Here is a 16,033-nt window from a genome sequence, read left to right as displayed (position 1 = left end):
CACTCGGTCGGTCTTGCCGTGAGCTGGTCCTGCGGATGGAGAAAGAGCTCGTAGTTTAGTGAGAGCATGACGCAATGAGAGTTTTATTATATTATAAAACTATCTTAGCTCAAGGTGGCTTGCGTTATAGAAGCTTTTTAAATTCCCTGGCAACCTCACAAGAAAGAAAGCCACATATTCCCATGTGAGGTGTCTAAAACTCACCTGATGGGCTTTTTCTGTAAAGGTGTTCTTTAACGTCACTGTTCGAACATGACGTCACACAAAGGGGGGCGCATGGAAGCCCGTTTCCGCCACTGACAAACTAAATGGCTGTTTAGTAAGTCATCATAACGAGAAAGTTTGTTTCAGAATTACGACTTGGTATTTAAAAACGACTCCGTGTCTCATAATAATTCGAAAATGTTCTCATCATCATGTTAAAGTAAGTCGTATGAGATGTCATGTTTATGATGAAGTCATAATTATGAGATAAGTCGTACGTATGAAATGCTAGTCGTAATTTTGAGATACTAAGTCATCATTATGAGAAAGTAAGTCATAATTGTGAGATGCCAAGTCATAATTACGAGTTACAAAGTCATAATTATGAGATGCTAGTCATAATTATGACAATGTAAGTCATAATTATGAGAAAGTAAGTAAGTATTACGAGATGCTAGTCAAAACGATAAGTCTCTAAGTCATAAATATGAGATGATAAATCAAAATTGTGAGAAAGTAGGTCAAAATTATGAGATGCTTAGACTTAATTATAAGCCGCTAAGTCATAATTATAAGATACTAAGTCATAATTTTGAGTCAATTAGCCTATGCATGGATTTATATTTAATGTTGATAATGGCAACGTGGTAAATCTGAAAACCAAGTTTTCTTTGGAGATTATTTTGCCTTCGTGTATCTCTTGTCCATGATTTTTTTTATTTAATTTTTTCTTTTTTTTTTTACATTTAAGCCAAAACCATATTGTATATCAATGTCACAGGCATCAGGCAGCATATTTATAACCAGCAAATCCAAAATGTTCTGTGGTGTAGCTTTCAGAGGCATCAAACGCTTTGGATATCTGGTTCCCATCACCACCACCGTGGGCAATTCCAACTCTGTAAGTTTCTTAAGAATGACATGGTTTGTATTTGACATTGTTTAACCACTTAATTATGTAGATGTTTTGAAAAATAATAGTGGAATTCCCTTTTAAATGCATGGTCTGTGAATGATTGTGGTTAAGTTTATTCAGATTTTTTAGTGAGTCTAATGATGGGTGATATCACTAGCATTTGCACAGCATATAAATAAACTGTCATATAAAGTGACTGTTTATTGGAGGGAAACAATAACGTCATTCTTAGAGCATTTAGTCCATCTTATGTGCTCTGTGGGTGGGTGTGTGTGTGTGTGTGGGTGTGTGTGTGTGTGTGTGTGTGTGTGAAAGGCATATAAAGAGGGCAGAAAAACAAAGCAGTTCTCATGTTCTAGATAGTTAGACTAATGGCCCTAGTTTTTCTCTCACAGCCTGGAAGGCCTAGTTGATTTATGTACGTGCTGCATTTGCAGTGGGAGTGCTGTAAGAATCTTTAAGGTGACAGGCATAGTGCCAGTAGCTCAAGATGCACATCATGTGCTGATGAAATATCTGTGTTCTCCTCTTCACTTCTCTCACAACTAGCCTGTATCATGTTGCTCAAACTGTACCCTGCCAAGCGCTGTTTAGAGAACCGTACATTCAACTGTAACAGAGTTAATAATCTAGTAAGGTTTTTACACCATCATCTACGTCAGTGTGTCTTCCTCGTTTGTTGCTGTACAATTCAGATGGCACACTTATACACACACACACACACACGTCTGCTGCATTGCATCTCAGTACATTACTCTGATAGGAGCCATTGTCCAGTGCAATACTCTGCTCCTCTGATTGATCAAGCTGTCGGCACTCAAGTTAAGAATGCAGCTAATGAATCTGTCTGTGGAGACACGAGTGTTTTTTTGTGAAGGAGCACTGAGACTGGGCCCATTCATTTACTCTGCTGTGGAGTTCATCCATAACTGAGCAGTTCTGTTATGCATCTGATTTTAATAATGCAGCTAATTCATAAAGCACAGCTCACTCAGCAAAACAGACTGGAAGTGCATTTATGAATATTTCTTTTTGTTTGTTTGTTTGTCTGTTTTACTATGAGCTGTCCTTTTCTAAGCAAAAATCAGTCTTGCAGTCAGATCACAATCAGAATTGCACTAATAGATAATACTTGTCAGGCCTTATGTTGTTGTAAATTGCTGTAAATAGATGTATATTTAGAATCGCTTGTCCTGTAATTTGTGACTCCCAAGTCCCCTCCCACCTCTAGCTGGTTTTACATCCCAGACTTTCAGGTTTGTAATGATGCTGTGCCACACTTTAACCACTTACCATCTGTTAGAAGTACTTTCCTTCATTTACATACTGTTGCTGTTCCATTTTTCTGTTTTTGATTAGTAAAATGCAAGCTGTAAAAAGATCAGTGTTTAAAAAGTGCAATAACTAATGTTAAGTGCTGCTTTTCCTTCTGTAAATTTACTGGTTCAGAGATGCTGGGTCTTCTTGTGACAGTCACAATTTGTTGGAATTTGTGAAATTGAGCTTGACTTTTATTTTGTGAGTTAAAAATGCTGTCTTGTTAGGGATTACACTAGTCATACACGGCAGTGTTTTCCAGTCTTGTCCTCAGGGACCACCAGCCAATCCGTATTTTTACAGATTTTCAGTAAGTGTGCCTTAAAGCCAATGATGCAGCCAAGGAAGGCTGCATTTCTCAGCTGTTACATCCCTAAAGGCTGTTCCATTAGGATCCTTTAAATATAGTTAAACTTTAAACTATAGAAAAACATTATTTTTTTGCCTTTGTTTCTGTGAATGTGAGTTTTAGTTTATTAATGTTAAACATTAGACTTAAATGTGTTGCGTTGTGTATGTCAGTAAGCCATGATGTGTCACTACAGCCTGCTCAGATTGTTTTGAAAGTGTGTGAGTTACAAAGCAGAGCTTTTATATAAAGTGCTACCAAAGTCTCTCCCGCCTTGGCTGCAGCCTTCACTTTAAGAATCTTGGTTGCCTGGTTGGTTCAGATGTTTTGGGAGATGCGTTTGTGCCCAAATTGTCCTTGTGATTTTACACTTATTTATATATTGTCACTTATTCATTCACACAGATTCAACATTGATTTTCCATAAATCTGTAAAACCCTTTCATACTTTTGTTTTCATTCATATATATAAGTGTTAAAATGGCGTGGAACACTTTACTACAGACGCTTTCAGAGGCAGCCTGATGATTTCTGTAAAATAAAAAAGTTAATTTTTATTTAATATAGTTACAACCCCAATTCCAATGAATTTGGGACGTTGTATAAAACATAAATAAAAACAGAATATGATGATTTGCAAATCCTTTTCAACCTATATTCAATTGAATACACTACAAAGACAAGATATTTAATGTTCAAACGGATAAACTTTGTTGTTTTTTGCGAATATTCACTCATTTTGAATTTGATGCCTGCAACACGTTCCAAAGAAGTTGGGACAGGGGCAACAAAAGACTGGGAAAGTTGAGGAATGCTCAAAAAACACCTGTTTGGAACATTCCACAGGTGAACAGGTTAATTGGAAACAGGTGAGTGTCATGATTGTGTATAAAGGAAGCGTCCCTGAAAGGCTCAGTCGTTCACAAGCAAGGACGGGGCGAGGTTCACCACTTTGTGAACAACTGCGTGAGCAAATAGTCCAACAGTTTAAGAACAACGTTTCTCAACGTGCAACTGCAAGGAATTTTAGGGATTTCATCATCTACAGTCCATAATATCATCAAAAGATTCAGAGAATCTGGAGAAATCTCTGCAAGTAAGCAGCAAAGCAGAAAACCACCACTGAACGCCCGTGACCTTCGATCCTTCAGGCGGCGCTGCATTAAAAACCGACATCATTCTGTAACGGATATTCCCACATGGGCTCAGGAACACTTCAGAAAACCACTGTCAGTGAACACAGTTCGTCGCTCCATCTACAAGTGCAAGTTAAAACTCTGCCATGCAAAGCAAAAGCCACATATCAACACCACCCAGAAACACCGCCAGCTTCTCTGGGCCCGAGCTCATCTGAGATGGACTGACGCAAAGTGGAAAAGTGTCCAATGCCAAGCCACATTCTGCACGTGTTACAACAGCGTGGTTTCGTAGTAAAAGAGTGCGGGTACTAGACTGGCCTGCCTGCAGTCCAGACCGTCTCCCATTGAAAATGTGTGGCGCATTATGAACCGCAAAATACGTCAACGGAGACCCCGGACTGCTGAGCAACTGAAGTTGTACATCAAGCAAGAATGGGAAAGAATTCCACCTCCATAGCTTCAACAATCAGTGTCCTCAGTTCCCAAATGCTTACTGAGTGTTAAAAGGAAAGGTGATGTAACACAGTGGTAAACACGCCCCTGTCCCAACTTCTTTGGAACGTGTTGCAGGCATCAAATTCAACATGAGTGAATATTTGCAAAAAACAATAAAGTTTATCCATTTGAACATTAAATATCTTGTCTTTGTAGTGTATTCAATTGAATATAGGTTGAAAAGGATTTGCAAATCATCGTATTCTGTTTTTCATTTATGTTTTACACAACGTCCCAACTTCATTGGAATTGGGGTTGTATTAGTAGTGGATTATTCTCAGCACTGCAGTGATACTGACATGGTGGTGGCATGTTGGTGTGTGTTGTGCTGGTACAAGTGGATCAGACACAGCAGTGTCTCACCAATCTGCACTGAGAATAGTCCACAAACCAAAAATATCAAATCAACAGCATCCAGTGACCGCTAATGAAGGACTAGAGGATGACCAACACAAACTCTGCAGCAACAGATAACTTATCATCTCTGACTTTACAGTGTTTAAAAACTCCAGCAGCACTGCTGTGTCTGATTCACTCACACCAGCGGATTACACACTAACATGCCACCACCACATCAGTGTCACTGCAGAGGTGAGAATGATCGACCTCCTAACACTTGCTCTGTGGTGGTCCTGTTGAGGCCCTAACAATTGAATAACAGGGTAAAAGGGGGCTAACAGAATATGCAGAGAAACAGATAGACTATAGTCTGTGTACCCTATCTTACCTATAGGGTAAATGTAAGTAATAAAATGGACAATGAGTGTAGAAATTAAGTGTTATGCACCTTTGAAATGGCCATTGAGTACCTAATAAACTGGCTGCTTCAGTATTTGAGAGATTATCTCTAGGTATCAATAGACTAGAGTAGACTAGTTTTAGAGTAGACTAGTGTTTGTAGGCATGCGGAAGCTGGGATTCACCCTTCTGCTTGGACATTCACTGGCTGTAATCCCCATGTCGTCTCCTTAACCCCTCTGGCTGTATCTGTCCCGATAAGAGATGGGGTCTTCCCTCTCTCCTGCCTCCCCCCATCTAGCACAGTGAGCTAAACCTTTTACCATCTGTCACTGTTAGCTAAGTGCACTGCTTCACACCACACACGCAGGCTCCAGATTGGCTTAATTCTTGGACAAGGGGTGGGCCTTAAGGACCTGAGTGGCAGGCGAGAAGAGGAAGGAGCTGTGTTGGACGTAAGACAGGTTTTTGCATGAGGGGAGGAGGAAGAGGAGGAGGAGGAGTAGGAGTAGGAAGAGGAGTCACACTAAGTCGTGTGGGAGGCATAAATCCAGTATGGATGAGCCAGCAAAGCAGGCAGAGCTGTTTGTCTGAGAGAAGAGTGCCAGAGAGAACTACAGGAGCTCAGGTTTAGACTGTGTGAAAGACTACAGGAAGGAATTCATGAAAGTCCTTGCTGCAACATTCCTGAGAGGACAGTGGGAGAATGAGGGGGAGATGAAGGCCATAAGGTAAAATGGAGTTCAAGCGTGGCTGTTGCCTGTGTGACAAGAGATGTGCTGTAATAGTTATAATAGGGAGGAGGAAGGAGGGGGCGGGGGTGGAGGAATCCTATTAGCTAGAGTACAGAAAAGGTAGGCCTAAATGCCCTGCTTAATGGTGTGTGAGATTTATGTATATAAGTAGTAGTGCGTGCTTCGAAAAGAAGCTTTACTGATTTTGAGCTATTTTCTATTTACTTGGGCTAACAATCTTTGACTCTAGTAAATGAGTTGCTTGGGAATTAATAAGCTTATAACTGCTGTCAAAAGAATTTTGCCTGAGTTAGTAGTAATTTCTAGATCTGTTTTGTTGTTTTAAATTCATGTTCAACAGTGTTATACAGTATAAATGTCAATATAGAATACTGGTGCTACAGTATGGCTCAGTGTAGTTGTTGTAGGGAATCTTTGATATAAATATTTTAGACCTTAATTCCAGATTGGTGGCAAAATGAGAGCTTACAGCTCAAGGAAATCTTACCGGTTCTAATGCATAACTGCTCCTTCAAAACGTTGAGCTTTTTAAGGTTTAATTTAGCTATTTAAAAAGGTGTTTTTTTAAAGGGCTCATATGCTCATTTTTCTAATAGTTTTATCTTCCCCTCTGAGATCCATGTTATCGTTTGGGTGGTGGTATGATGTCATGAAACATTTTTTATATGATTATTTTATATATATATATATATATATATATATATATATATATATATAATCATATAAAAAATATATATATATATATATATATATATATATATATATATATATATATATATGTATGTGTGTGTGTGTGTGTGTGTGTGTGTGTGTGTGTGTGTGTGTGGGTGTGTGTAAAAGAGCTCTGTTCTGATTGGCTGACCTGTAGCATGCCCTGTTTAGAAAGCACTAAGGGCTGAAACACTCCTTATAACTTCAGTGTGAATGCGGAACTAAACTGCTATAAGCTGATAGATGCAAACAATTTTTGTGGCATCACAAACATTTGAGATGGACAGTTTTTGCAGCTTAGTTTTTATAAATGGACTGTACAGAGAATGGTATGTTTTGACCTGGTATGTTTTTGACTCCAGGATTTTATTTTTATTTCTCTATTTTAAAAAGGTTCCTCCAGGATAGTGAATGTAGAGTATCTTTAAAACTTATTTTAAGGTCTGCAACTGGAATTTAAAGACCTCGTTGTACTTTTGAGGGTACGTTTACGGTTTGTACCTTGGAGGGACTAAAATCCAAATCCAAACAGTAGCTTTTTTTTTTTTTTGGCAGTGTAGGGTAACTGAGAAGTGACATTTTAAAATAAGCTAATGAATCTGAACATATGGCCTTATACTGTACCTGTTAGACAGTTACAACTGATCACAGATCAATGACAAACAACAGAAAAGCGATAATGTTATGTTTGTGACGTGCAACCTGCAGCAAGAAATCTGATCCGGAGACTTAATTAAAAAGGCATCCGCTTCAGGTTGTCACTGGTTACCTTGGTGTGTGTTGAGCAGATAGAGTTACATCTATGACTTTAGGATGGAACACATACAGTAGTCAGTATAAGGACGTTGCCGACTTACAAAGCCAAAGGGCTGGACAGTAAGAACAGGGCAGTCGTACTGCTGGTGATTCAGCATGCTTTGAGCAGTGAGTTTCAACAGGCTGAACAGACAGACACTGGAGCAAAGAGCCAAGCAGCATTGTAATCAAGATACAGTGCAGATATTTTTGGCATTACTCGTCCTACCTTTCCACTGTGCTAGGTTGATGTGACCTTGCCTTTCAGCTGTAGTACAAGTGGTATAGGTTTGGGAGTACTTCAAAATAAAATATGTTACTTTACAGCTTTATCTTTCAGTTTACTTGCTTTTGTTGACAGTTACTCTGATGAATATATTCTATTTATGTGGAAATGATTTACCTGTTGTGCTAAAGTCAGACACCACCCTTTCATTTATTTAATTTTGATTTGATTTAACAGAAAATTACTGAAACTTTATTACCGAGGCTTGCTGTCAGTTTTTCAATGAAATCTGCAGGGATATTTTTACACACCCCCAAAGTTTAGTCTTAGATGTTGGTTGCATTTTCTGTTTCTCACAATCGTAGTTATTCCGAACACATTTAGTGATGCTGAGGTCTGGAGTGGTGAGATCATTGTTCTGAGAACAACAGGAGCTTCTTTGTTTGATTTGCAAATGTTCTTCTTTTTGTCCATTTCCTTTTCTCAGTAAGAGCCTCTTGACATCTACACATCCTTTCAGACTCATAGTGCTGAGAGGTCTTCTCACAGCAAAAGGATGGAGCGGAACCTGTGGATTTTTGGATCTGATGGTGATTTTTTTTATTCATTTACTAAGTCTTGCATGGTTGTTCCCATGGAGTCCCATTTTCTCCATATCGTTTAATCGTTTTTTTGTATTTTCTGAACTTCTGTAGTGGATTGTTTTATATCTAATCTAATTTTACATTTTCTTTTGCTATTTTAGAAGCACATGAGAAAGAAACTTGATGGCAGCTAAGGTGGATCGCTGCTTGAGTGAATGTTGAGGTCTATTTGAAGGAGAACATAATGTCAGTGATACCTTTTGAGAACCTTTTACTGGGAGGACACCGCTGTAACTTGTTGGTTTTAAGATTAGACAGATGGAAGATTTAAAGGTGCAGTTGGGTGCACGAAACATAAAGAGTGGACAAATTAAATGCTAATAGATTTTATGTTATACTTAAAGTTTAAGGCTTTAATGCAATTGCAAAGTATGTTTTGTGCTTTTTTCCTGATGCTATAAAATGAACGTTTTATTTAATGGCTATTGTAACTGAATATTAACAAAAAACCGAAAGGGTGGTCTCTAACATTCGCACAGTACACACACACACACACACACACACATACATATATATATATATATATATATATATATATATATATATATATATGTAAAATGTGTGTGTATATATTTGAATCAGGGAAATTCAGTTAGTCACTTTTCTTTCAGTGCATAAAAGTGTGTGTGTGTGTGTGTGTGTGTGAGAGAGAGAGAGAGAGAGAGAGAGAGAGACAGTGCGAGAGAGCGAGGGGGTAGGGATGTGTGCGTATGTGTGCTTGTATGTGTGGTCTGATAAAGAGGACACACTCCCCTTCACCCTCTCATGCCGCAGTGACTGCTGTGCTGCTGGCCAGATGTATCAGTGTAAAGCAAATGGTTCTGCATAAATTCTGGCAGACCTTCAGCCTGAGCCTTAAAACCTCTCTCATCTCTCCCTGCATGTCACAGAAGCTCAGCCTTCAGCATTCAGCAGCATTCCATGTATATGAGTGCTTGACTTACAGTCCAGCGATCCCTAAAAGTCAGTTTCATGTGGTCAGCCCACTTTTTTCAGTTCTGTAAACAGCACATATTATGGGCTTGATATTAAATTAATATCAAGAGCCTGTTGTGTTAACTTGTATCAGTGATAGCTAGACACTGAAAGCATCGAAACCTTTCGTACCAGATGCGTATTCTGAAGCTCTAAGTGTTAGTGCAGGTTTGGCCTCTCCTGCTGATTCATGAAGAAAGGGAATACACATGTGAAATGGCACTGCGCATACTGATGGAGATGGGCAGTTCCATTGCCATAGATTGTGTGCAGTAACTGGTTGTAAAAATATTTGTTACTTAAAATAGTTTTCTTCCCACCACATTTAGAAGGTTCAATTATTGATTCGGATATTCCACAATTTCCCTTACTTGTTTTTGCTTGTTCTACACGTTGTTGAAATCAGTGGTGAACTGTGACTATAAGAGCTAAGCCTTAAATCCGAGTCACAGATCTCAAAACCCAGACAAAACCCACCCCAATGATAATTCTACCTGATGGCAGCATCCCTATGGGATTCTAGTAGTTTGTTAGCACTAAGCTAATGGTGATTCAGATGAACCTTTTTGTAGGTCTTGGCTAAACACAGAAGTTTCTCTTAGATATGACATGCTTTGCTTGAAGCTTGTAACAGTCATATTAGCATGTATTTTACCTTGAATCAGTTTCACAGTGACTGTTTCAGTGAAGAGGCCTGTTATAGAGCTGCCAACACCGTTTTCCATTCCTAACAACCCGTTGATTATGCTCCCACTTATATTCACAGTCAGTACTGTATCTAGGACTCCCAGAAGGCAAGCCGGTCTTGCCTATTGAAAATTAAAATGTGATAGGCTGATTTTATATCTAGGCTTGTATCTAAGCTATTCACTATTTTTGCCTAGGTACTACTAAGAAAAACTGCTCCAGATTGGCTGATTTTTAAGATTTTTCCCCATCCAAAATTTAGATTAGTATAAAATCTAGAGTAGTATTGAAATTATTGCAGCGAGTTTAAACACAAGCATGAATATGTTAAATAGCATTGAACTAAACACTACAGGCACGTATTTTTTTACTTTCCAGAAATCATGAGGAAATCATGCCCTCTAATTAAAATATATGAAGAGACTGTATGACTGGACGAGGGGAGATAACTCTTCTAGGCCTCTTCTGCTTAAGTCCGAAGGCCAAACCCCACCCCCTAACAAAGATAATACAGGGAGTGGACTGAGGAACAGGGCTGAGATAGGGTGGGGTTGGATACGAAAGCTTTACTATGAGAAACCTAAGGTAGAGATTGGTTGACTTTAGATTGGAAAGATGAGGAGCTTCAGGCAGGGGTGGGTGACATGACAAAAATATAACATCATGATACTTAATGTCATTTTCATGATGCGCACAGTTTGTATCACATTTGGTTTCTCTGAGCTTTGGTAGGAAAAAACAGAAGCAGTAGTGCCACATTTAAGCATACCATCACAAATTATGAGTACAGTGATTGTGTTCAGTGTTTCACGTAATTTGTTGTTCTAAATAAAATTAAAAAGGACTAATTACGTGAAATTATCGTGAAACGTGCCGCTGGTCAGTGTTGTGTAAATTGTGGTGTAATGTATCACAATAATGATAAAATATTGTCCACCCCTAGCTTCAGGCATGGTCCACCTCTCAGACTTTAGTCATTTCATAACTCTATTTTCTAGTAGATCTCAAATGTTCTGTAAAGATTCATATTTTTCACTGGTCATTATTATGATTATAACAAGCTTCATATCCCGGGTTAATTCTTAAGCTTAATGGTTTTCCCAATATAGGTACTGTGTAAGTATATACTATATTTTTTTACTCTTGGTTTACTGACTTAAGACCAAAGCCTAGACTATTAAAGATTTAGTCAGTAGTGAATCTTCAGTGCTTGCCTTACTGTGCAATTATGTTATTATTTTCGGTAGGGATATATTAGTCGTAGTCATTAGAGCCAAGGGCAGTGCGTGGCCTAAGAAGAGTGAGCACCTAAACTATCTTTAATGTAAGCCCTTCCATTTCAGGGAGTTGAAACAGGTTGAGTATAGCTCAGATCAGTTGACTGGCATTACCTCTGTACAGTCACCATACAGAAATAAGTGTTAAAACAGCTGAATATTTTGAGTAATTATTGTTTAAAGAAAATGTCACACTTAAAATATAAATTTTGATTCTGAGCTTAGCAGCGTAGTATTCCTGTTTCTGCCATTGCATATTTTACTGTTGGTATGTTCAAAATAAGTAGCTTAATTTAGATTATTCTCTGATTTTAATATTCATAATGGATGGATAATATGATGATATGGACAGCTGATCTCTAAGGAATTATTTTGCTCTTCTGTGTCTTGTCTCTCTCTGACAGGTGATTTTGAAGAAGAGCTAGAGATAGCTACCCAATACTTCTTCTGTGAGACATGCCATCTGTAATTGGTGAGTTAGAAACAGCACAGTAGGTGCCCAGACAGATTAACACAGTGTTCTGTGAGGTTTCCTGGTGGGGATCATGGCTCAGTCAGGTAAGGTCCTTCACCTCTATGTGGAGGTGAGATCTGTGCCTGATGAAGAGGGGAAAGAGCTGGGAAATATAGAAGGGCAAAAGTCTCTCATGTTACATGGGCCAGACATCCTTCCACAGTCACAGCATGGAGCCCCTAATGCCCCACATGGCTTAATGCCCCCAGCTGGAGTCCTACATAAAGGGGCCAGCAGCACCCAGAGCCTTACTTCCAATAAATCTCCATCCAGACACTCGGTCAGCTTTCAGCTCCATCCAGGGGACAAACCAGCACACCCATCCACTCGTCACAGACAGAGCTTGCCTTATGATGAGATGAGTAAATTACTGTCTGCCTTCCAACCAGGCCCCAATGGAAGTCCTTGTACCTTGGTGCGAACTCGCTCATCTGAGAGTGAGCCACTCTTTGAGCGGGATTCTAGATTTCCTGGACATTTTACTGCTCCTCCAACACCTAGTGGCATTCGAAGGGCCTATGGACGTGAGGATGAAGGGAAGCGATCTGTTGTAACCTACAGCTACATTGAGAAATCTCATATCAAGTCTTTAGAGGGTCATCGAAGCCCTTTGTGCCAACGTGAGCCAGTGAACCCTTTTAGAAGAGCTAATGATGACCAAGCTGTTCCCCTCCATCTCAGAAAGAGGCTTAGTGACCCAGTGTGGTTCAATGGCTCGGAATCCACTAGTAGCCCCAACCCAAAGCATGCCTTACCAGGCTCAGTGAGCACACCAAGGGGCACCCCCAACCTGCGCCGGGCTACCTTAGACACAATTGCAAAAGAGGCCACCCTTCGTGCTTTAGAAGAGTTTGGTTCTCCGCAGCTAAAACGCCGACTAGCAGCCAACAGTCCTGAAGGAGGCCATGACTTCATGCACAGAGAACAACCTCGCTGTCGGTCATGGTCTGGGTCTCCTATGGTCTCACGCAGTACCAGAACTCTGCCAACCTATGCACAGATAATAAATTCAGATCAACAACGGACATTGCATGGCATTCCCAGGAGCCCAGCAACTGACCATCTCTCTGCTCATGCTAGACAGACCTATTATACCAAATCACCCACTATTAATGCCCGATCTCAAGAAAACCCAAGCCAGCGAGTCTGGAAGGGTGATGAGAGTCCAAGGCAGGGCTGTAGGAATGGCCCACCTTTACCGTGTTGCAGGCCCACAGCTATCCAACATGAAATTCCATCAATGACCATCACTGAAGCACCATGTGAGCAGAAACATAGCACAAGTGAAAGCCCCCGGCAGCCCCAAAAGGTCAATTTCAACCTTTCCAACTCATCAAATCTGTCAGATGCAGGAGGTACTAAAGTGAGTGGTAGGAAAAGCACTTCACCTGCCACAAGCCCCGAAATGGCCCGTAAGTTGGCAGAAGAAGCCACAAAGCTTTCTATCCTTATGGAGGCTAGGAGGTCTCCTTCCCCCACGCCATCTTTATCAGACACTGTGAGGTCAGACAGCCCAAGGTCAGGGCGCAGTTCTAGAGAATCACAACAACTCTATGCTAGCTTCCAAGGATCTGCAGCAAGAACTTCTTTGGACAGCGATCTTCCTGCCCAGGTGCGTTACTGGGAAGAGGAGCCCATTCAAACTGGCCATCAGTCGGGTCTGACCTCCCCTTTTTTGTCTCACAGAGGAAACACATCTCCTGCACTTCCATCTATGTTGCATCGTTTGGACTTAGTGTCCACATCTCCCATCCGAGACCCACAACAAGAGAGAGCTGAACTGTCAAGAAAAGACAGTCCAGTTTTATATCGGCACCGGCCTCCACAATATATGGGAGACAACTGGTCACTGGGGCTTGAACATAGGCATTATGATGCTTGGTATGATTCTGGTCTCAGAGACAGTCCAGACAGCAACAGGAGACACTGCATGACCAATAACTCAGTGAGCTTGACCTCCCAGCAGCAGCACTGGAGAGAAGGCCATTCCTCTGGAATGAGAAAAGAATCCAATAAGGGGACCTTATATGATCCTGGAGCTCCACTAGATACATCTTCAAGGGAGTTGAGCAAACAGACAAGAAATGATGCAGCTGTGCTGGACTCTCAGGAGAACAATTTTAGGGTGCCAGCACATAAAGAGATTTTAGGTGAGGGCCGTTCAGATGGGGAGCAGAGCAGTGCTTTGTCCCAGATGTCCAGTGGAGTTACAGGCAGCCTGGAGCAAGGGTTGCATGAGGAAGACTGCATTTCCCCAGAGACATTCAGCCAGAACAGTCAGAAGAGCAGCGATGCAGGGAACATGGGCACACAGGTAAGACATCAGTTTGTCTGGAACTGTTTGTGGTAGGGATGTCCTGATCAAATTTATGTCCTAGATCCTGATTCAAGTAATTGAATACTTATTAACACTTTTATACTTATCAGTCAAAGTCACGTCTGATTCGAAATTTGCCTTTTTGTTAATAATACAGCTGTACATTTATCATGAGAGCCATATTGGGGCAGTCGTGGGCTGGAGGTTAGGGATCCAGCCTCGTGACCGGAAGGTCGCCGGTTCGATCCCCAGAGCTGACAGCACATGACTGAGGTGTCCTTGAGCAAGACACCTAACCCCCAACTCCTCCCTGGGCGCTGCGGATTGGGCTGCCCACCGCTCCGGGCAAGTGTGCTCACTGCCCCCTAGTGTGTGTGTGCTCACTAGTGTGTATGTGGTGTTTCACTTCACGGATGGGTTAAATGCGGAGGTGGAAATTCCCCGTTGTGGGACTAATAAGGGTCTCTTAATCTAATATGGTCTTATTGCCCACCCCAACTCTGAATATTAATATTATTTTAATTTTATTTATAGTTTTCTTTACTTATATTTGTTTTCATTTTCCACGTTAGTTTAGAAACCTTTCATTTTAAACTGTAGACATTTGAACTACTTGTTAACTTCTAAAAGTGTGTTTCACTGCTGCAAGTTTTGCATTATGTTCATTGATGTCACTTCAGTGACAGTGGATAAGTGGAGTACGATAATGTAAAAAAAACTGTAACTATAGATCAGAATAAAATAGGCTATAATAATCCCTTAGAGTATGCCTTATTGGCCACAGTGTGGGCAGGGCATCTATCTCTTGATAACCTATATCTCCAAAATCATCCTATGTTCTGATTAGTGAATTTAGGTGCACTCATTGAAAATCATTAGAATGGGATGCTCAGGAGCAGCCACACATGAGCCTAAGGTTCACCATGCCCAATACCAAGTGTCACACAGAAGAACCTGATCTCACTAATGCTCTTGTAGCTGAATGCAATTAAATAATCATCTTGATGTCCCAACATCTAGTGTCAAACCTTTCCAGACGTGTACAGGCTGTTACTATAACAAAGAGGGAGACAAACTCCTATTAATACCCTTGATTTCAGAAGAAACATTGATTAACCTACAATCTTTAGATTTATAGGCCTCTTTTCCACTGCACAGTGAAATGGTTCCCAGAGCCATACTGTGCCATTCTGTGCAGGTGTGAACTTGGGTTATGGCACCAAATCAGAATCAGGAAATAATAACGAAAACCACGTAAAAGATTGCCTAACTGCCAAAAGGCTAATAGCTACAAACACAGTACCCACAACACACAGTTGATTTCGACCATTACTTTAAAACCAGTCTGTCAGTGTGCTCTCAGATTTTTTTATCCTCTAAACTGGTGTTATTTGAGCATCAGTTACTGAAACTGAGCCTGTACTGTGGTGGGATAGCCTGTTACCGGCTAACTACAACATGCGTCCATGTGAGCGAATAGAAGCTGTTTTTGTGCTTGAAATAACAGCAGGATGCAGTGACACAATACTGACATAAACGGAGAACCAATCGATGAATGGCTACATCATTATAGAACCATTAATTCGAATGGTTCTATGGTCCTGAACGCAGTTAGCTAACCATGCTGAGTCAGATTTTTAAGCGATTTGTGTCAGATTGTGTCTGTGTGGAAATGTCACTGGAACATTGTACTTAGAACTGTTTGGCCCTGCAATGGTAAACAGGCCATAGCATATCATTTACCACTTCTGTGAGACAGAAAACAACCCTAATTCTTGATTATCTGGATTATAGAATTAAATATGCTGGCATTACTTCTTGCTAATTCAATTGTGTGTTCTAGTTGGAGAGTGGATCATCACTGTCAGGCCCTTCCTTGCATTCTCAAAAAATTGCGCGTGCCAAATGGGAGTTCTTGTTCGGGAAGCCTTCAGAGGACCACCATGGAGTAAAAGGTGAGAACATTCACGAGGA

General features: G+C 40.5%; 1 protein-coding gene across 4 annotated transcripts in view; it reads left to right on the top strand.

Annotated features, from left to right (window-relative positions):
* Positions 1-1,079: 1,079 nt before the first annotated feature.
* Positions 1,080-16,033, top strand: part of psda (pleckstrin and Sec7 domain containing a) — a 62,736-nt gene continuing 47,782 nt past the window's right edge. Inside the window, exons 1-4 of one of the 4 annotated variants that reach the window (XM_037538541.1) lie at positions 5,694-5,889; positions 8,133-8,235; positions 11,633-14,056; positions 15,903-16,014. In XM_037538541.1, the coding sequence (XP_037394438.1) occupies positions 11,774-14,056; positions 15,903-16,014 (2,395 nt within the window). In that variant the 5' untranslated portion in view covers positions 5,694-5,889; positions 8,133-8,235; positions 11,633-11,773. Of the gene's footprint in view, positions 1,106-5,693; positions 5,890-8,132; positions 8,236-11,632; positions 14,057-15,902; positions 16,015-16,033 lie in introns of those variants that run through there. The other 3 variants (XM_037538542.1, XM_037538540.1, XM_037538543.1) reach the window with 3 other exon arrangements.

Source organism: Pygocentrus nattereri, chromosome 5 (genome assembly GCF_015220715.1).
Source record: "Pygocentrus nattereri isolate fPygNat1 chromosome 5, fPygNat1.pri, whole genome shotgun sequence".
Lineage (NCBI taxonomy): Eukaryota > Metazoa > Chordata > Actinopteri > Characiformes > Serrasalmidae > Pygocentrus > Pygocentrus nattereri.
This window is presented reverse-complemented; position numbering and strand designations above follow the sequence as displayed.